Source organism: Denticeps clupeoides, chromosome 13 (assembly GCF_900700375.1).
Source record: "Denticeps clupeoides chromosome 13, fDenClu1.1, whole genome shotgun sequence".
In the NCBI taxonomy this organism is placed as follows: Eukaryota; Metazoa; Chordata; class Actinopteri; order Clupeiformes; family Denticipitidae; genus Denticeps; species Denticeps clupeoides.
This window is the reverse complement of record NC_041719.1, coordinates 3,053,062-3,075,962: the sequence shown is the minus strand read 5'-3', so window position 1 is coordinate 3,075,962 and position 22,901 is coordinate 3,053,062. Positions and strand designations below refer to the sequence as shown.

General features: G+C 49.3%; 1 protein-coding gene across 13 annotated transcripts in view; it reads right to left on the bottom strand.

The window, feature by feature from the left end:
- The window catches only part of msi2b (musashi RNA-binding protein 2b), a 163,911-nt gene that overhangs the window by 11,282 nt on the left and 129,728 nt on the right, over positions 1 to 22,901 (bottom strand). For 5 of the 13 annotated variants that reach the window (XM_029000064.1, XM_029000065.1, XM_029000063.1 and 2 more), the window contains exons 9-11: positions 22,309 to 22,423; positions 16,802 to 16,876; positions 10,736 to 10,852 (exon numbers count right to left, since the gene is read on the bottom strand). In XM_029000064.1, coding sequence (XP_028855897.1) covers positions 10,736 to 10,852; positions 16,802 to 16,876; positions 22,309 to 22,423 — 307 coding nt within the window. Of the gene's footprint in view, positions 1 to 5,287; positions 6,723 to 10,735; positions 10,853 to 16,801; positions 16,877 to 22,308; positions 22,424 to 22,901 lie in introns of those variants that run through there. The other 8 variants (XM_029000070.1, XM_029000069.1, XM_029000073.1 and 5 more) reach the window with 3 other exon arrangements.

Below are 22,901 nucleotides of genomic sequence, written 5' to 3'. Positions count from 1 at the left end.
ATCACCGGTGAGGGGAGGCGGCGGCCCCATTGTCTGCGCGTCCCTCGCCTGCGATCCATCATAATGGCGCGAGTCCCGCGGTACAATCGCTACCGACCACCTCCCGCGGAAAAAAAACCCAAAACGCAGCATTAACACACGCGCGGCACACACACCTGGAGGCTTTGTTCGCGCCGGCGTGGAAAACGAGGCCCTCGGCGCCGGCGATCGCTGTCCTCGTCGGGGCCTCGCCTCGCCTCTCACCGGCAGGGGACATAATGACGGCGCAGAGGGTGCGAATCGGCAAGTGGACTCCCTGACCCCGGTCGACGGCTAAATTCGGCTTTCCCGAGAGCGCCGCTCCCTGATGCTCACCTCAGGTCTCATGTCCCCCCGATGTTCTCGATGGGGCGGTGGTGGCCGAGCGGTTAAGGAAGCGGCCCCATAATCAGAAGGTTGCCGGTTCGAATCCCGATCCGCCAAGGTGCCACTGAGCAAGTCACCGTCCCCACACACTGCTCCCCGGGCGCCTGTTATGGCCGCCCACTGCTCACTCAGGGTGATGGTTAAATACAGAGGACACATTTCACTGTGTGCACCGTGTGCTGTGCTGCTGTGTAACACATGTGACAATCACTTCACTTTACTTTACTTTAAAGAATCGGATTATGGAAGCGTGGAGGTTTAACGCTCTTTGAACTATTACGGCAGCCAGGCGAGTAAACGAAGACGTAAACGGACGCATGTACGTATAAATACACTCGTCCCGGGTTCAAACCCCACTTACTACCACCGTGTCCCTGAGCAGGACACCAAACCCTGAGTGTCTCCAGGATCTTCAGTAAGGTTAATCCTTACCTGTTACTCTCATTGAGAGTTTCTGGGGTGGCCTAGCGGTTAAGGAAGCGGCCCCGTAATCAGAATGTTGAATACCGATCTTCCAAGGTGCCACTGAGGTGCCACTGAGCAAGTCATCGTCCCCACACACTGCTCCCCGGGCGCCTGTCATGGCCGCCCACTGCTCACTCAGGGTGATGGGTTAAATGCAGAGGACAAATTTCACTGTGTGCACCGTGTGCTGTGCTGCTGTGTATCACATGTGACAATCACTTCACTTTATTATTCACTTTACTTTAGGGGGGGACTGTCCCCATCACTACCGACTGCAAGTCATTCTGATTAAGGCCGTCTGGTAAATGCCGTAAACGGTGAATGTAAAAGCCGCGGTATTTTTTGCATCCTGGCGCGTGTCAGGAATGCGAAAGGTCGCCGGTTGTAAGCCGGGTGGCGCAGCGAGGCGGGCGGATGTGCAGTCGTCTGTTTACACTGACAGCGGTCATGTGATGAGGACGGTTCTGACAGGGCGCCGGTGATGTTTGGTAATAAGACGGATGGTGGCGTGATGGTGATGAATCGGCGCCGTGTGCGGCGGCTGTACAGTCAGACGACTCCATTTTTCATTCCCTTCTCTCTGTGACGGCTAGATGAGCGCGGCCAATAAACCCGACGAGACGTGGCGTGTGTGTGTGTGTGTGTGTGTGTGTGTGTGTGTGTGTGAGTGTGTGTGTGTGTGTTTCCAGGTGTGCCTGCCATGAATGACAAACATCTGCACCAGATGCAGCCCACCCAGACCCTCCTGACGAGGGGCCGTCCACTCCAGCTGCGCCATTACAGCCCCCATCTGCAGGCCCCGGGGACGCTGGGACGCTGAAGGACACTCGGGGTCCCCCGCACCGTCTCGCACGCCCTCTCCGCCAATCGGAGCGACGAACAGAAACAATAAATAAGCGGCTGAAGGGCCTTTGATGTGCGTTCAGGAGAGCAGCAGGGCGGGGGGGGTCGGGACGGATGCTGACCGCCCGTTACCGCGGCGACGCCGATCCCGAACCGCAGGGATGAGCCGGGCGGGGGCCGGGGCTCGGGAGGAGAGGCTCTTTCATTCCGCGCGTCGGCCCCATCTCATCGCTTCTCCCCCCCCCCGCGGGGCCACCGACACATCAAACCGCGGCGCCCCGCGTGGCGCCGGCGCGCCTCGGGGCCTCGGATCGTGTTCCTCTCGAGTCGGCGGCGCCGCCGCGTGCGGGGCCCGTGTGTTCGCGTAATTGACTGTGTCAGGTTCACTTAGAGCTCGGGATGTAAAGGTGACGACGGGCCGGGCGCAATTCCGCGGCCTAATGCCGGGGCCGGGCCCTACGCCGCGCCCGCGCCGCCGCATTCGCCTGCTGGCCAGAGAGGGGCTGGAAATAAGCGTCTCCCCCGGACAAAAGCGGCAAATAGACGCGCCGTGTTCGACAGCGGGCCCGGCCGGATATCAGGCGCGCGCCGGGGGGCCCGCGGGGCCCTCGTTAATAACCGCGCGTTTACGAAACCCTTCATCAATCAGGGTAGCGGCATCGCGGCAACGATCTGCTGCGGGGACGGAGTCCTAGTCCCGGCGGGGGTCTACTTTTCTGATTAATCCCCATTTATCAGATACGTTCATCCCAGCATCAGGATAATTTCATCAGGAGGCTGAGTGCTCCAGAACTGGAACAAAGATCCCCCGTCCCCCGTCCCCCGTCAAGTGTAGCACATGGGGCGTGTGTTCACTGACGTCACATCACGTAATGAAGTGCTCTGTAGAACCTGAACGTTGGAGAGGAGGAACTAACTACCCGCCCAGGACGCCACGGTGTGGACCAGGGTTGCCAGACCCTAGATGTCCAAGAATCGTACCAGCAACATAAAATTATTCAGTGACACATTTCACCGTACACTGTGCATATGATCATTTTACCAGACACCCTTGTCCAGAGCGACTTACAATCAGTAGGTACAGGGACAGCCCCCCCCCTGGAGACACTCAGGGTTAAGTGTCCTGCTCAGGGACACAATGGTAGTAAGTGGGGTTTGAACCTGGGTCTTCTGGTTCATAGGTGAGTGTGTTACCCACTAGGCTACTACCACCCATGATAATTTTACCTACAGAACGTTTGTAAAAACCGCCTCAGGACGAGTCCCTACACCGAACAGTAAAACCGGGGTCCTTCTCCCATTCATTCCTGTAAGTCTGACGGCGCCGTTACTCTTCGTGCTTCCTGTAACGTCCCTCGTCTACTTTGTGTAACGGAGTAAATTAATCGCACGTTATGGAATTTTTGGAGTTATTGAACGTACATCGTACAGAGCGTGAAAATATGCTACAAATATGATCATTGTACGTCTGGCAACGCTGGTGTGTACTGATTTCTGACATCCAGAAAATTAACTTTAATTATGTTGTTATGAATAAAGTTTAAAAGGGGGAGGAGCCTTGCCCGACTTCCTCAACCTTTTGAAATTTAGCCCCCTCTTGTCAAAAAAAATATTCTAACATAAATAATAAATGATATAATAACACAGAGCAAAGTGCTAACACATATTTTATGCAAATAAATAGCTAATATTTTAAACTTGAATAAGTATATAAAAATATATCCTACAATGTTACACATGAAAAAGTGGAAGTGAAGTGATTGTCATGGTGAAACACTGCAGCACAGCGCACGGTGACACGGTGAAACGTGTCCTCTGTATTTAACCCTCACCTTTGGTGAGCGGTGGGCGGCCATGACAGGCGCCTGGGGAGCAGCGTGTGGGGACGGTGGCACCTTGGCGGATCGGGATTCGAACCGGCAACCTTCTGATTACGGGGCCGCTTCCTTAACCGCCAGGCCACCGCTTCCCTACACGTATTATATGTTTATGATCCCATATTAATTAAATTACGCCATCGTACAGTTACAACTGGCCTTTAATGGCAATCTGTGAATACGAGTTTGACCCCTCGGGTCAAAGTTCATGGTTTTTAATGCACTGTGGAAAACGCACATTAGAAACATGGAAGAAAGAAACGAGTGGGTCCATAAAAATAAAACTGGCAGCGAAGGAGCGGCGTTTTGCAGGCAGGGCCTGGACACGGTTTACATCCGAGGTCCCCAGGCCGGACGCGGGTTCCACGCCGCCACGTTCCACCGCAGAACGGGAACTGAATGTGTGTGTTGATGTAAGCAAAAAAAAAAAAAAAAAAAAAAGCGGCCTTTTTAACCACAGGCTCGGCACAAAGGAGGTGAGAGGAAAAGCTGACATTTCCACGCGGAGGGTTCCCGCCGCTTTCAGAGCCCTTGGAGGACCGGCGGCAACCTCGGAAATAACATTTCACACAATCAGCGGCTCAGACAGGACGGCTGCGGCGGTAAATACATTACAGCGCGGCGCGGCGCGGCGGTACTGTCATCTTCTAAAAGCAGCGAGCCACAGACAGCAGCGCGCAGCACTCCATTTACCAATCTCACCTCCTATCAGCTCTCCACACTCACACACACACACACACACACACAGACACGCACACACACAGACAAACACACACACACGCGCACACACACAGACAAACACGCACAGACAAACACGCACACACACACACACACGCACACACACACACACACAGACAAACACACGCACACACACACGCGCACACATACACACGCGCACTCACACACACACGCACACACACACGCGCACACATACACACGCACACACACACGCGCACACATACACACGCGCACTCGCACACACACAGACACGCACACACACAGACAAACACACACACACACACACACACACACACACACAGACAAACACGCACAGACAAACACGCACACACACACACACACGCACACACACACAGACAAACACACACACGCGCACTCAAACACGCACACACACACACACAGACAAACACGCACACACACACACGCGCACACACACACACAAACACGCACAGACAAACACGCACACACACACACACACGCACACACACACACACAGACAAACACGCACACACACACACACACACACGCACACACACACACACAGACAAACACACACACGCGCACTCAAACACGCACACACACACACACAGACAAACACGCACACACACACACGCGCACACACACACACACAGACAAACACGCACACACACGCACACACACACACAAACACACACACGCGCACTCACACACGCACACACACAGACAAACACGCACACGCGCACACACACAGACAAACACATGCACACGCAAAAACACAGACAAACACACACACACGCGCGCACTCACACACGCACACACACACACACAGACAAACACGCACACACACACCCAGACACACAGACACGCACACACACACGCGCACACACACACAGAGAGAAACACACAGACAAACACGCACAGACAGACACACACACATAAACACAGACACACACACGCACACACACACAGACATGCACACACACACACACACACACACACACACAGACATGCACACAGACAAACACACACGCACACACACACAGACGCACACAAACACGCACACACACACAAACGCACACACTTCATATGTCTGTTTCCCCAAACAACAGAGTACACAGTCTTCACATCTGTCTATCGCTCTAAATCACACACACTCTAATTCATTTCTGTTGATTTCTCTCTCTGTCTCACACACACACACACACACACACACAACGTTTATATATGTGTGTCTCTGACTCATACACTCTCTTTATTCCTGTCTCTCTCTCTCTGCCACTCACATACTATCTTCATATCACTCTGTCTCGTGATCACACACACACTCACACACACACTTCAAAATATCTGTCTGCATCTCTCTTGGTGACATTTTCTCTCTCTAATTCACACACTCTCTGCACATCTCCACCCGTCTCACTCTCTCACCCACCGTCTGTCTCTCTCTCTCATCTGTCTGCCCGTTTCGTTCTTTTTCTCTCTCCGTCTCCCCCTCGCCGCTGTCCCCCTCTGCATGTCTTCATCTCTCGCCTCGTCCCGGGCTGTTTTCCTGATCTGAATCTGAGCGGAGATCCGCTTCTACTCCTCTGGACCGGTAACAAGTTGCAGAAATAATCACCCGACAGCCGCGCTGACGACACATATTTAATAATACGGAGAAGAGTGACGGATCGCTGCTATATCGCACACACACACACACACACACACACACACACGCAACTGTAAGCGCTGGACAAATTCCCTAAAAAAACAGGAAAAGTGAGGTGAGGAAAACACATCTGTCTTCATCACGGGGAGGCGACAGACGTGCACGAGGCGCGTTTCACATTTCCAGCCACCGCTGCCGGGTGTCATCGGCGGGACGGACGGCGGCAGGGGGGAGGGGCCGAGAGGGGCGGCAGTGGCCTAGTTTGCACCTGCAGCGCGCCGCTTCGCTCGGCGGGGCTCAGCTGCAAGACGGCCCTGTCCATCAGCGGCGGCGTACGCGCCGGCTACACATGCCCGCTGCGCCACAATTCGGTGCGTGTGTGTGCGCGTGTGTGTGTAAGTACTCTGTGCAAATATATGCAAATGTTAATATGTGTGTGTGTGTGTGTGTGTGTAAATGTTTGTGAATTGTGAGTTTTGTGTCTGTGTGTATACACATGTGCAAACATGTGAGCTTGAATGTCGTGACTGTGTGTGTTTGGAGGAATATGTGTAGGTGACAGAGTCCAGCTCTGGCTTGGTCATCCCAAGGTGTGTGTGTGTGTGTGTGTGTGTGTGTGTGAGTGTGTGTGTGTGTGTGTTTGCTGGGCTGGAACCGCATCATTACAGGCTCCACTGGTGCTTCTTTGAAACATGGAGAGCGTTTCTGGCCGGATCGCTGCAGGCGGTCAGCTGCCAGGCGGTGAAACTTTTCACACTCACGTTTTCCTTAAAAAAAAAAAAAGAATAAATAAATAAAAAATAAAACAGGAATTCTGTCTCGGCCACAAAAAGGGCCGTTTCGTTTCAGCCTCGCAAATTAGATTGGAGTCGAATCGAAAGTCGAACCTCCAGCCTCGCGCCCGTCCACTATTCAGCTCTTCAACACAAGCAAGTCGTGGATCGCGGAAATAAATATTTAAAAAGGAGAAGCAGAACGAAGAGTCTGATGTGGAGGTATCCTTTTGTCCTCTCAACCTTCAGAGAAACCGGCAGTTCTGTCGTACACGAAGACACATCAGACGGCGGCACGGATGAGACAGACCCGGAGCCGTCAGACAGGAAACTAGTGACACATAAAAGCTCCAGCTACTTCACATTCATCTGCTACCGCGAGCAACTACTCTACACATGCAGTCGAGTCAGTCAACATCCAGGCTGGGGCGGGAACACGGGAAATAAGGAACGTACACAGAAGTAAAAAAGTAAAACACAGAAACATAGAAATAACAGAAAGTAGGCCAAAACTACACATGAAAATGTGTAAAAGCAAATTGCTTGAGTGACTGATTTCCCAAATTAAATAAAATCAGGATAATAAAAGCAATGGCAGATGGAAAATAGCACATTTAGGAATTGCAATTAAACAAACCTTCCAGCGGAGGGCGCTCAAATGAGAAAGCTGAGGAGGGGAGGAAGAGGAGGAGTTGCGCAGCACCGTATGTTTCAGACTGAAATGTGTTCGCTCCTCTAGGCCCCAGAGCCAAGTGAAAGAGAAACAACAGAGAAATGACTGCATACGTCGCCCCCCGCAGGCCTGGAGGTCCACAACCAAACTACGGTAGATAACGGTACACTAATGAACCCCCTCAGACTTCACATGCAGTGTAAAAAAAATACACTAAATACCTTACAGGTCCCTGGGAAAAAATGATATATGCAGACAGCACAAAAAAAAAACTGTCTCACCGTGGCAAAGTACCTTGACTGGAGGTGGATCCGCCATAAAGAATGTTATCTGGTTACAGGTAGTAAAATTTTAGGTAACACAATTTGAACAAATTCAGCTATTAGCACTGTGGAGCATATGACCCCAGTGTTTAAAATGTAGGTTTTACAAGAACTGAATTAATGTTAATAATCATATGTGTTCACATCAAATGTAAAATGTTAATAATGTGCAGATGAGATTATATCATATGCCCATCTGAACAGGAGTTTAATACACTGTTGCGATGCGATGCTTGGACCCCCAAGTGGTGGCAAGTGGTAGCCTTTGGGGCAAGCGTAATCAGAAGGTCGCCGGTTCTAATCCACCGAGGTGCCACTGAGGTGCCATTGAGCAAAGCACCTTCCCTCACCAAGGGTGATGGATAAATACAGAGGACACATTTCGTTGTGTGCACCGTGTGCTGTGCTGTGTATCACAATGACAATCACTTCACTTTCACTTTCATTACAGCTGCTAGTCTGGGACATCAATGCTATGCGGCTCCAATTGTAAATGATCTAACACAATTACCCACGCCAATGCTGCCACGTTTATCAAACGCTGGTATAAGATAAGATTGGCGATGGCGAACGTGTCTCACAGACCATTTCACGTGGCAACAGAATCCTCGTTATTTAGAACAGAATAGAAGAATACAATATCTTTACTGTCATTGTAACAGGTACAATGAAATTAGGTGCAATCCTTGTGGCATCAATGAATTATAAATTGATTCTTTTTTAAAAGTCACCATAAAACCTTATTGCACATAAAAGTGAAACTGAAAGTGAAGTGATTGTAATTGTGTGCAGCACAGCACACGGTGACACGGTGTAATTTGTGTCCTCTGTATTTAAGCATCACCCTTGGTGAGCAGCGTGTGGGGACCTCAGTGGCACCCCGGTGGTTCGGGATTCGAACCCGCAACCTTCCGTGTACAGTCCACTTCCCTACCCGCTAGGCCACCACTGCACCTTGTTGTAAATGCTCCTTCCATTCTACTTCCACTACACACATAACGCAGATAAATGGAGCGGTCCAAACCAAACGTCAACCGGGGGAAACTAAGAGAGGGAAAAGACAGGCATGGGGCTGATTTAAAATCCCCACCATCACCAGGTTGTATTCTCAGGCACCGTGACGGAGGCGGTATCTGTCGGCTTGGTGCGTCTCACACCGCTGCGTCCTGCCTCTTCTTCCAATTCAGTGTCAATCGAAACTCGGCCTCGGAATTGGAGTGGAAACGTGGAGTAAGGACATTAACAGACAAGCAAAAAACTTCCGCGATATGTCCTTTTCCTGAATGAAGAAACGTTCGCTACCGCCGCCTTGTGGATTGGGGAGGTATTTCATTTTCCCGCAAAAAGGATCAGCGCTGCTTCTAAATGGGTGGACCACTGCATATTTTCTCTCACAACAATGCTGACTTAACCCTGGCCCTCTATTCTGCTGAAGTGCCCCTACTGGACACAATTTCGGCCCTGCTATATTATAATATATGAATTATTAATCCTACTGGATGCTATTTGCAGCAGGGTCACTGGCTAGGAAGTTTTTGCAGAACCCACCTCCCACCGTGTTCCAAAGCAGCAGGCATTTAGTTTCTTAAGGACACCTTCTCCACAGCGCGGCCTCCGTTTCGTCTTTATTTGGTCAGTGACAGCCCTGGGTGACTTTGCACTTCAATCTCCGGTCGCCTCCGAGCATCTCCCGAATCTGAGCGCGCGGGTAAATATACGCGCAGCGGGGACGCCACAATTCAAACGGCAAGCCGCGCCGGGCCGGGGAGTAATAGATTATGAGGCTTCAGAGAAAAGGTCATCGTTAAATGCCACCGCTCCATCTCGATGGCCTCCCTTCTGTCCGAGACACACACACACACACACACGCGCCCGCACGGCTCTGGGGATGCTGGATCAGGCTCCAGAAAGACTAAACAGACACATTTTACACACCATCTGACCCTCTAAACCCACAAGCGATGCAGAGATTTTTAATTGCTCGTAAATCTGTATTTGTTTCTACACGAATGTAAAAAAAAGTGAGCAGGGGGCAGAGCTCTCGAACCAATGCCATGCCTTTACTGCAATGCTTTACTTGCATCTCACATTGATATAGTTTTTATATACAAATAAAAAGTCAAAAAGAGCAGAGAGCCTGGTTGACCTTTGACCCACAACCCGACCTATAGTAATACAACGAAGGGTTAATTTGGATGTTCAAATCTAGTCAATTCAGCACCAGTGTTTAATTTATTCAATGCAGAAGCAACGAGTTACGTATAGTTAGTGTAATATGCATGCTGTAAGGGTGGGTTGGCTGGGGCGTGGCATTTCTGCCGGGCGGGTGTCATCGCATTATCCTGGTCTCACTGCGAGGAAAAGTGTGAGCGCATTATCGAGACCCGCGGCGTTTGCTGCGTCACTTTTACGGCTCCGGAGGAAGCGCGCTGAGGGCGGACAGCTGTCTGTATGCAGCGGGGGCGGGGCAGAGGATGTACTCTGTGTGTGTGTGTGTGTGTGTGTAGCTGTGAACAGACAGCATGGTGTGACACATCCAAAACACTCAGGTCACACAGTTTCCAACTGAGCCAATTAGACATTTTTTAACACACACACACACACACACACACACACACAGACGGCGAAAGGCCACACGTCAGTTTCAGCCTCACAGCCTGTTACTCAGGGCCCGCGGCTGAAGGGGCGGAGTCAGCTCGATAGATTAATTCATCAGAATCTCAAATCAATGAGCTCCGCCAGAAAAACACGGAGCCGAGGGCGTGATGTTGGGAGCGAAACCGTAGCCGCGGACACGTTACACACAAACAAAAAGAAGCGTTTTACTCCCTGACCCCCGTCCCCCTCTTCTTTCTCTCCCTCTCTCAGTGTGTGTGTGTGTGTGTGTGTGTGTGTGTGAGGCGGAGGCGGCTGGTGAGTGCGTAAGCGACAGAGGCGCCGACAGAACAGAGGAAGAGACGACAGCACGCGCAGGTAGAGGCGGACACGCAGAACCCCGCCTGAGCGTTTACCTGCCCCTGCGCTCTGTGCCGTGTATCCGCCTCGTCCGCGGGCCGCCCTACCTGAGCCTCGCGCCGCCGCCGCCACCGCCGCCGCCGCCACCGGACCGTACGCCGTCGCTGGGAAACCTGGGAGGGAAGAACCACGCAGCCAATCAGAACAGGCGGCCAGGCCGGAGCCCATAAAAAAAAAAAAACGTTTTGTTCTGGTGCTCAAAAATTGTCACTTGTGACGTCAGAACCTATAATTGGTATTTTTGAACTAACGTACGTAACCTAGCGGTTAAGGAAGTGGCCCCGTAAAGCACCGTCCCCACACACTGCTCCCCGGGCGCCTGTCATGGCTGCCCACTGCTCACTCAGGGTGATGGGTTAAATGCAGAGGACAAATTTCACTGTGTGCACAAGTGACAATCACTTCACATTTTTTGTTTTTTTTTTTATATAGAAGGAAAGTTCCTGAGCCGGAATAAAATATAAACATGAAAGCGTGAAAGAGACCCTCGTGGACGCCGGACCCCGCCCGGCGCTGACCGACGGTGTCCCTCTGAGCGCGGCTCGTTCGGCGTGGAGGAGCACGTGCTCGGCGGAGGCTTATCGGCTCTGTACACGCGAGCCCGGGGCCGCAGGCGGGGCTGACTGTTTGAGATAGGGGCCCGGAGATCAGGCTCTCATTAGGCTCTAATAAATTAATTAGCGCCTCTTAACGGGGCTCTCAGTGCCGGGCTGCCGAGAACAAGCCTATAATTTTACACGCGCTCGCCGGAGGGAACTAGCGGAGAACGGTCATTCTCCGAACGCGCTGTAACTAGAACTGCTTTCTTTCTATACCAAAAAATGTCAATCTTTACAATATTACATACAATTCCAATTCCAGCCACGCACACCTGGAACTTCATTATTAGGGGATCCAGCATAAACCGTGGGATTCTACTGAATTATTGAAGAAAGGAGTACATCTCTCCCACAGTTCTGGAGGAAACTGTCAAGTACGAGTGTCGTGGTCACCATCTCCACACTTGCTGGGTCCGCATCCCTCAACATGGCAGCAAAGGGACAATCGTCCTCAGTGACACTCACTAAGGTGGATGGAGCCATCACGTCACGTTCCGGCCCTCCACCACATCACATCGGGTGCGAAACCTGCCGTATCTAATAAAATGCCTACAAACAAACGGTAATAATGTGGGTGTAAAATTAATATTTTATTTAAAAATAATCCTCACATTGTAATTAAATATTATCTCTTTTCGGAACGACGAGAAGATCCACTCGAGCGCTCAGTCTCTGTCATTATTGTAATATAGAGTATAATTACAGCCTGCTCTAATTAAAACACACATCTTTTTGGCTGTCCACTCAGGACAAAGAGTTGCCGGCCCGGCAGATGGCCGAGCGCAGATAGAGCGCCGTTCGTCTGTAATAAGACACGTCTCTCACGGGCCTCTCCCCACGACTCAAAAAGACCACCCCCAAAAAACCGTTCTATTAGTACACCTAATCGCCCTCTTCTGCACTAATACCCAATCAAAAACGAGTCTCCAGGACAAGATAATCACCCCAACGGAACAATGGGCGCCGGGGTCCATTCAAACCACAAAAAGGTACAGAAAACTGCGTGCAGAACCCCTGGGTTTGGGTACTTGATCTTCACCTGACCGTTTGTTACTTCATCAGAAATGAGAAAAGGGGTCATTAGCCAAGATAACAAAAAAAAAAGTGTAATAAAGTTGTTTCCGGTCTTGTATTTGATGAACGCTCCTCACATCAAAACTAGTACATTTCTGGAACTTTTCAGCCAGTGCAAATGTAAATGGGTTATAACATTTATTTTACATTTACATTTATGCCATTTATCAGACTGCCTTATCCAGAGCGACTTACAATCAGTAGTGACAGGGACAGTCCCCCCCTGGAGACACTCAGGGTTAAGTGTCTTGCTTAGGGACACAATGGTAGTAAGTGGGATTTGAACCTGGGTCTTCTGGTTCATAGACGAGTGTGTTACCCACTAGGCTACTACCACCAGGTAAACTGTACAGATTTGAAACTTTAATATAAATAAATTGCAGCTTAAAATGTGTGATTCAACGATTATATATCTATCAATCAATATCGAATTTGAGAAATACTGGAGTGTCATGGTCAGCATGATCATCCTTCCTGGGTCCACAAATGTGATCAAAATACAGTAAACGACACAATTTCCAAGTTAATTTGAATTTTTTTTTTTTTTTGGAAAACTCTTTTCTGGATCTTTCTGATGCCTCAGCTCATTCCATAAATGCTATAAGTGTCCATTTATTCGTGTCCAGTGACGTCAGGTGAAATGTGACATCAGGTGCATGTCCTGATCTGTTTCCGCGGCCGCCCCCCCGGCGGACACGAGCCGCTGTAAAGAGAGGTGAGGGGCGCGGAGAGCGGGAGAGATTAAGTCGGCCGGATTAGGCGGGTTAATTAGAAGATCCCGGCGGCTCATTGTTTTTGTGTTCACAGGCGCAGAGAGACGCCGCCCTGGAGGAGCCCAGCGGCATTAAATCAATTTCATGGCCCTTTATTACTGGCGGAGATAAAGCTAATATTGAGCTTTCCATTTCTCTACGCTGCGCTTCCCCTTCATCCCGGCCCACCCCAGCAGAGCCTGAGCCCAGGGGGGCCACAGCAGAGGACGTCTCGCCCCTGTCTTCCTCCGTCCACTCCGTCTGCTGAACGACCAGCAAGGCAAACAAGGTTCCTTCATTGATGTTTAAAAAAGGGGGAGGAGCCTGTAGGCATTTGTTTACATTAAAGTGTCTTAAGTGGGTTAAGTGTCTTGCTCAGGGACACAGAGATGACTGACAGCTCTCACACCCCCATCTTCATTGTGCAGGATTTAACCCCCCTCCCGTCAACAGCGTCCTCCGCGTCTCTCCGCAAACGTAGCCACGCCCACTACCAGCCCAAAAAAAAGATGACTGGTTATGGAATTTGACACGTGTGTTATGTGTGATTTCGGAACGACTTCTTCCTGCCTTTAAAGGTTGATGCTTCCTGACGTTCTCCACAAGACCTGCTTCTGCACCTCTCTCACACACACACGGTAAACTACATTCCCGTAGCTGATAGCGATGTGTTATTTGCACATATGGAATAAAAAGGTGTGTGCGTGTGGCGGGCACAGCGGCCCCTCTTTCAGCCAGTAACACGCTGCATCCATGCTGCACCATGCGCCTACTGGGCTAATAAGCAGCTTTTCAATTAGAGCTAATTTGGGTGAAGAGCTGGATGAGGCGGCGCAGCTGCTGGAGAGACCCTCACTCCTCCTCTCATCCACCTCACATCCCTCCATCCCTCAGCCCGCCTCCCGTCCGTCTCGCAGCCCTCCATCACGCTCTCGTCTCATCGCCCGACTCTTTCATCCCACTCTGTTATTTTCCTTCTGTCCCTCGCTATCTGATTCCTGGCTCCTCGTCGCTCTCCTTTCATTCTCTCTCCACCTCTCCGCCCAGCTCCGACCTTTCGGTCCTTCTCTCCATCTCCCTCACTGCTCATCACTCCTCCTTCTGTTGCGCTTTTCTGAAACCGCAGCATCTCTTCACCTGTTTCCTTTTTTCCTTCTTCTCTCTGTGTTTAAGTGTCATGCAGTCTGCCTCCTCCACCACTCCCTGTCTGTCTCTCGTTCAGGAGGGTGTGTGTGTGTGTGTGTGTGTGTGTGTGTGCGTGTGTGTCAGAAGTACAGATAAAGGCCGATACACACACACATCTGGATGTACGTCGCGCTCAGTTTTTTTTATTGGTTTTTATGGGAACACCAACCATCAACACTACCACCCACTATCACCACTACCCACCACAGAGTGTGTGTGTGTGTGTGTGTGTGTTTAGGCCTTCTATACACTCAAAGTAATAGAAAATATATTGCACTTCCAGGTTATAACCCACCTTTTTGTGTGTGTTCATGATCATGCATAAGAGTGTGTGTATTTTGTTTGTAGGTGTTTATGCTTAAGCTTACGTCTGTGTGTGTGTGTGTGTGTACAGTGTGTAGAGCATATGCATGGATGTGAGTGCTTAAATGTATGTTTCATATTTCATATGCATAAGATCTTAAGTGTGTTTAGTGAATATTTAGTGTGTGTGTGTGTACGTTTGTGTTTAAGAATTTAATAAAACCAACACGACATGCTGATATTTTACATTGTTAATATTCACTGTGTGTGTATCTTAGCAGTCACTGATCCGACTCTAGGTATATCCTATCTGGTCGACACAACACACACACACACACACACACACAACACACACACACACATGCACACACACACACACACACACACACACACACACACACACACACACACACACACACACACACACACACCTTCTTTCAGATCCAGTCACCTGTGTGGATTAGAGGCACTACTTCAGACAGAATTACCTCCTCTCTTTTCAACAGGCAATTTTAACTTCGGCTACAGCGGAGATTACGGCCAAATCCCCGTACGCCGCGCCGAGCCTCTCGCCTCGCGCCCAACACCAAGGTCACCGCCCGCACGGGGGGGAAAGATGGCTTTTAGCGGGACAGCCCGGGATTTAGGTGGAGGTGAAAAGTGAAAAGTCGGCATCCAGCCTGGCCCTCGCGTTCCGACGGACACGGAACGCGGGCTAAGAAAAGAAAAATGGGGGTGGAGCAAAAAGCAAATGACCAAAACTTCACCGCCGCAGGTGCTGCGAGTGCTGAGCTGAGGGGGAAAAAAAACAACGCGTCCGCCTTTCTATAAACTCCCACGTCGAGGGTGAAGGTCGTTCTCGACCGACCGCCAGGAAAAAAAATACTTCGGAGCAAACTTACACGCACGGTGCGTAAACTGCGACAAACTTTACAAAACCATGCAGAAATCCCAAAGCACCTATCAGATTACTGGGGAAAATCGGGGGCTCACGGGGTACAAAATGAAAAGAGACATTTCGTATTAATTAATGTGCTCGAATTACGAAATGACCTTTTCTAACGACGCTCAATCAGAATTTGAATTTTGCCAATTAAAAGTAAAACAATTGAACATTTTTACAGTGTGTCCATCATTAGCTCTGAACATGAGCTTCCTCCAGGTTCAATTAAAGTGTGAGAAGTTCCTTCTCCCATGAGACATCTCCCTTTGTCATTAGAAGGTCATAAAATACAAATATGGACTATGGATTATATTACATATTATATTATATTATATTATATTATAAGCTACCTTGATGACTGCAAGAGGGCTCCATCTAGTGGTGCATCCTTATATGACACTAAAAACCTTAGGTCGCAGATTAAGTAATTAATTAATTAATTATTTTTTTGGGCAGGTGTGACATTTTCTGATCTTCTCTGATATTTATTAGCAAATAATTTCCAATTGTCAGATGCTGAAAAGAGCATCGCACCCAAAGCGACAAATATATCCGTCGCTCGCACTGCACAGAAGCCTTCGCAAGTTAAACAACACGGCACCCCGCCGGCGCCTCCTACTGGACGAGGTGCCTCCGGTTCACTGATGTTTTAATCTCCTTTCCCCGGCTTAGTCACACCAGCAGCTTTCTGGAGCGCCTGCCAATTTACACTTCTTCATTATCCATTTCCCCCCTTCGCTCCGTTTATTTATACCGCTCCCCCACCGGAACTCGCTCTGAGCTCCAGGTTCTGTTCGCCACGGCAGCGTGGGAGGTTCGGCTCGCTTGTGCCGGACCGCCGGCTCCCGACACCAAGGGCGTTCGGCGAGACACCCGCCTCGTTTCCGCAGAAAACGGCGAGTTACCAACCTGTCGACTTATAACAAAAGCACAAGAATGATCCTTCCTGCAAACTACAACTCCGACGTGAAGAGAGTGTGTCGCACATCACCACAATCAGCGCAACTCTCAATTTCACTAGAACCAGTGACCACAGACAAAAGTCATCCATCTGAAACTGAACCGAAAATTCTACTTTTATCGTGAAAATCATCCCCACAGTTTTAGCCAGCGTGTGTGTGTGTGTGCGTGTGTGTGTGTGTGTGCGTGTTGCATTCACCAGAATGTCCATCACCCGGCAGCAGCTCATAACTGGATGGAACTTACCGGGGAACTGGTAGCTGTAGCTCGGGGCGAAGCCAGTGTATCCTCGGCCGTACGTTGCTACGATGTTGGGGTAACCTTGAGAGGAGGAGAAAAAAAAAGGGGAAAAAAACAGAAATGTGAGAAGTGAAGTGAAAGAGAAAGACTGCAGCGCAGCACACGGTGGCACGGTGGAACATGTCCTCTGTATTTAAGCATCGCACGTGGGCAGCCGCCACCGGCCCACGTGATCGATGAGAAACTCAGACCCCGGTCGTGCGTGTTGCCGGTTCCAGGTCTGTGGAAATTTCCGAGGTTCAGAGCGGTTCCGGGTTCCGACTTTCGCCATAGCTCACTACCACAAAACGGACTGTCTCTTTATATTGATGCCCACGGTGGTGGAACACGCAGAGAGCACAGAGAGGAGAAAAAGATGGAGGTCAGCGCGGCCTGAAGGCTGTGAGGAGGAGAGGGACGGAGGGAGGGGCGGAGTTTTTGTATAAAGGTGACTGTACCAAGACTCGGTTTGTTGTTTCGCCACCGACCTCCCTGATCGATAACCTTTCTTTTATAGCCCCGACCAATCGATCACGGAGGACATGACAGGATAAGAGACAATGACCGGCTGAGGTCTGCTGCCAGGACACCGCGGATTAGCGCCGCGGAGGCGAGGAGAGGGAGGGAGGGAGGGAGGACGCCGCGGCGGGGAGAAAAACGTCTTTTTATCCGGACGGAACAGAAGGAGGGGAGAACCGGCGCCGGTTCCTGGGGGGGTGGGCCGGGGGTTTACTCGAACGTTCTGCCGTTTCGCTGCGGACGTCTCTCCGCTGAGGCAGAACTTTTTAATGGCGCGCCACCTCGCGCGTTTTTATATATATATATTTTATTCATGATGCACCAGAGAAGATGTAGACAAACACATAAATAATCAGACGCCGTCAATCACTGACTCATAATTCACCCCAAATCCATCGGGATTGACCAGTCCAGCATATTACTAAAGATTATAATTTATTAGGGGAAAAAAGCAGCTCTGCGTTGTGTCCATGTCGTCATGTTCACAAGAACGGTTTGAGTGATGCCCACCATCGTCATACTTTTATTTGAAGTCCCTGAAAATTAAAAAATATAAATTTACTACAGTTGTAATAAGAGGAGGATTAAAGGAACATTTATGACAGGCTGATTATAAATCGAGATATAGACACTGACTCGACTGTTTAATACCAGTAAAATCCTTTTTGCTTGTTTTAAAAATGTTCCGATTTATAGTAATTAACAAACTATTCTGCATGATACGAAGGATAAAACCAGCACAGCTATTTTTAATCTGCATCTCTGCAGCTACCATTTCGGTGCCATTAGTGGTCCCTTCACCTTTGGCGCTCATTAGCGGCGGGTTCCTGCCAGTTTACCCCGGGTTGGCGTCTGCGGGCGCACCGAGCGCCACGCCCCTCTGCAGCCGCGCCGCATGTGCCCCCCCCGCTCCCCTCAGAGCCCGAAATGCCACGCGCTGGAGGCAAATATACATGACAGGGGCTTTTCCTCTGACATTTAAAGAGCTTACAGGGAATGGAGTGGAGTCAGGCCTCTGCTGACAGCATGGAGGATTAGAGTAAACACACACACACACACACACACACACACACACACGCACGTCTCTAAGTGTTTTTAAAGACCCTGCCAATGTGTAACACAGGTACTGTAAAAGATTTTTCTAAACCACATGCAATAAAAGCGCAAATATAAGAAATATGTTTCAGACACCCCTTGTCAGAGTGCATCTCTGTCAGTTTATCGGCGCCACGCCGCTCTCCCCCTGCTCCTATTTGTGCCATTAATATGCATGCTAATGCTAATGCACCTATTTTATGGCTGAACAGTTCAGATTCACTTTAAATTCAATTATCCGCCGCTTTTCTTTTTTTTTTTTCCCCCCGCGCGGGGACTTTAAGGGTGTATTAATTTTGTGCAAACATACATGAGACCCAAACACAATAAAGATAAATGGCTCGATTAGGTGCGGTAAACAAAGGCGCCGGCAGAGCAGGGTGGGGCAAGGGGCTCACCGTAATGAGATTTTGGAGACTCAGAAATTAGGGGGGGCTCTAAATAATGAGGCCTGCTTCCTTTTGGTCCGGGTGGGGGCTGAGCGGCATGGAAGGCGTCCCGCTTTTTCCAGCGACGGTTGGAGGAATGTTGCCCGTGGATCCACCCGCCACCCGAGGCAACGAATTGTTTTGATTTTTATGAAGCATACAGCACATACTGTCACACTCAATTCCGACTGGCTAAACCGCTGTAGCAGCAGCAGCATGATTACGTTCACTAATATTCAATAAATTATTGCATTTATTAGCAGCAATAATCATTACAAACAGCTCGTCCTTGTAATATAGTTCATTAACATGCAATGGTTGCCAAGCAACAGCAACAGCAACATAAAAGCTTCTCCTGCCGCCTTATGTTAAACCTAATTCCTGCTAGAGTGGCTAGAAGAGAGAATTCCGATCAATTCCGAGAACACAAACGAACGTTACACTTTTCTACTTTAAAAATGATAATAGTTTCTGAAAGGTCCAATCTGTAATTGACACGCTTATTATACACACATAATTTAAAGTTATTGCTCATAGCGCTAATTAGCCTCTTGCTAAATTGCCACAGTTGTCTGATAGACTGCCATGAAGGTGTTTATGTGTTTTTTTCCCCCAAAATTCCCCTAATTGGAACCAAAAACATTCCCGAAAACCAGCCCAGGGAAATTCGGAGGTTATTTGCCACCGCAGTGGCTGAACTAATCAGATTCCATAAAACTGGCCAAAAGCTCGTTCCGCTCAACTTTAAATAAATGCTGCGACGTAACCGCGGCGACCGCCTGACAATGTCGGTAAAATCGACATGTACATGAGATTAGAACTGTGAAATTGTTATCGTTAACAGAACTAGTCCAGTACGTGAGTTAAGAACAGAGAGAGAGCGAAGTGAGAGTGACTAGCACAGCGCCCAGTGGACACAGTGAAAAGCGTTCTCTGTATTTAACCATCCCGCCGTGGAACACGCCCAGGGAGCAGTGATAAGTGGCACCTCCAATTTTCACAGGAAAACTGTACAGTTGCTTGTTAATAAAAACGGAACTCTTGTTAATTTTGGGCCACCCTGTTGAAGCGGCGAACTCAGGGACTCCACAGCTTGCATGTGGGCATCAGGATGAAACCGGGTAAAACCTATGGTGGTGTAGAATGATCACCCGGGCCGGAGTCACTCCTCTCCCCCCGCTGGGCACTCTGGAGGTCAGGACAAATGGAACTATAAATTTATAATTTAACCGTACTTCAATTTTCCTCTTGGTTTGCTTCTGTAATGTGCAGCCCCGGTGTCGGCGGATTTTGCGGGGGGCGGCTGCGTCCGAGGGCCGGCCGGAATATCAATAGCATATTTCACAGCGGGCTCGGCGCGAGGATGCTTCATCAAGCCAGATTACGGGCGGAGCGGCCTGTCCGAGCCGCTTTCATTAGGACCCGCCGCTCGGAATTCTGCGCCGGGCCTCAAACGATTTATTTGCTTCAGTTACTTTCGGCAGACAATCAATCTCACAGTAATTATCTCTTGTCACTAAATCCACGGCTCAAGAAGCTAGGGGGGGCGGGGTGGGAATTAGAGAGATATTGGCTCCACCCCCACAGCTTTTTTTTTTTTTTTTGCCACTGTGTTTCCTGTTTTTTCCCCCCACTCGCATCAGATTTGTAGGGGATTAACTGTGTGTCAGTAAGCACACACACAAACACACACACACACACACACACACACAGTGCCTGTAGTTCAGGCATATTGTTGGGGTGCAATATATGACATGACATGTGGCGTGGCCCAGAGACCGGCAGGGAGTGGTCCATAATGTGAGTGCTGTCAATCATGCCTCCCCTTTTTACACTTTATAAGAACATCCTCTTCTGGGTGTCAGAAATACGCTGGTCAAAAGAATAAGGGAAAACTTAAACAACAAAATGTAACTCCAAGTCAATCACTTCTGTGAAGTCAAACTGTCCACTTAGGAAGCAACACCGATTGACGATCAATTTCACACGCTGTTGTGCAAATGGAATAGACAACAGGTGGAAATTATAGGCAATTAGCAAGACGTCCCCAATAAAGGCGTGGTCCTGCAGGTGGTGACCTCTCAGTTCCTGTGCTTTCTGGCTGATGTTCTGGTCACTTTTGTATGTTGCTAGTGTTTTAACTCTAGTGGTAGCAGGAGACGGAGTCTAGAACCCCACAAGCTCATCCAGGATGGAGCTGTGGCAAGAAAGTTTGCTGTGTGTGTCTCTCAGCGTGGTGTCCTCTGTGAAAGGAACTAGACCTCATGCGGCTGGAGTGTTTCAGCAGTTCCTGCAAGTTGAAAGCATTGATGCTATAGACTGTCCCGCCCGTTCCCCGGACCTGAATCCAATCGAGCACATCTGGGACATCATGTCTCGCTCCATCCACCAACGTCGGACCACAGACTATCCAGGAGTTTGGCGGATGCTTTAGTCCAGGTCTGGGAGGAGATCCCTTAAGAGACCTTCCGCCACCTCATCAGGAGCATGTCCAGGCGTTGCAGGGAGGTCATACAGGCACGTGAAGGCAACAGACTACTGAGCCTCATTTTGACTTGTTTTAAGGACATTATCTCAAAGTTGGATCAACCTGTAGGGTGTTTTTCCACTTTCATTTTGAGTGTGACTCTAAATCCAGACCTCTATGGGTTGATAAATTTGATTTCCATCCATAATTTTTGTGTGTGTTGTTGTCAAGACATTCCACTATATAAAGAACAAAGTATTTAATAAGAATACCTCATTCATTCAGATCTAGGATGCTTTTCTTGTTGTGTTCCCAGTGTAATTACACACCAATTAAAAGGGCCGGGAGGGTGGGTGGGTAGACAGTTCCTCCTAGAAAACTGTCCTCGCTTGTGCTTGGGAGTCCTGATTGGTCAGTGTCTGGGTATGAAACGTGCATTTGGCAGAAGAATAGATTCTGATTTCACTCATCAAGATGCGTCTCCGACAAAGCAGAGAACGACTTTGTTCATTTATCCGTTTTTGTTTTGTTTTTCTGGCTCTTTCACCTACAGCAAATCAGCAAGCAGCAAGTTCTTCTTCATTCGAAGTCATTTTTAATCATACGTTGCTGAAAACATCCCCTGCTGCACCTCCCAGAGTCTGGGTTCCTTAAGAAGAGCTGGCCTCCGCTCATCCTTCAGACGGTTTCTTGTTTTTTTTTTTTTTATTTTGCATGGCTTTTGAAGTCAACGTGTAGGATGGAGCTCATTGATCTTCATTCTAATACATAAACATGCTTTTAATGTGATGTCCATAAGAACAGACCGAAGAAGGACGGGAAAAGGGAAGTTCTGACCCAGCAGGAGATTCTCCGGCTCTCCTTAATTAAAACTTTACCTTTGTTGGCCGATGAGGACGACGCCTGAGAGGACGACTTCGTTAAACCCCTCGGCTAAGAGTTAAAGAGAAGGAGCGTAAACTCACTTAACATTCCCATTCCCAGCATGAAGGCGTCCATGGTGTACGGGAGACCCCTGGCCCGCCCTCTCGTCCCCGGGGGAAACATCACTTCTTTAGGCTGGGCCTTCTTGCATTCTACCTGTGAACAGAGAGGCAAAAGAGAGAGAAGATGCAGAAGGATTACCAAACAGAACCCAGATGGAATCCACCCAGTTGATATTCCTGGTTGACTTCCGTCACGAGTGCCCAGTCACAGTTTGATTAAAAGGTGTTTCTCAAAGTCAAGGACCTTTCCAGGTCTTTCAGAAGTGAGGCAAGCGAACACTCTAGCAAGTCCTCCACTGAAACTCTGCTTGCTAAGGATCTTCCCCCCGACTTTGAGGAACACCCTACATTTGATTATTCTGAAGGGTTCCTCAGAAAATGCACAGAATCACACCAGAATTTTAATGTATTTTTTTCTCCTCGGTTCTGACTGTCTCCTCTGATCAGCAGCATGGTGGAAATAAGACCCTTATTTTTTATCATAGGTGTTAAATAGCGTCTGCAGGTCATCGGATGTGACCTCCAATCACACTCGATGAATCTCATTTACTCTCCGACCAGCCCAGCATTCG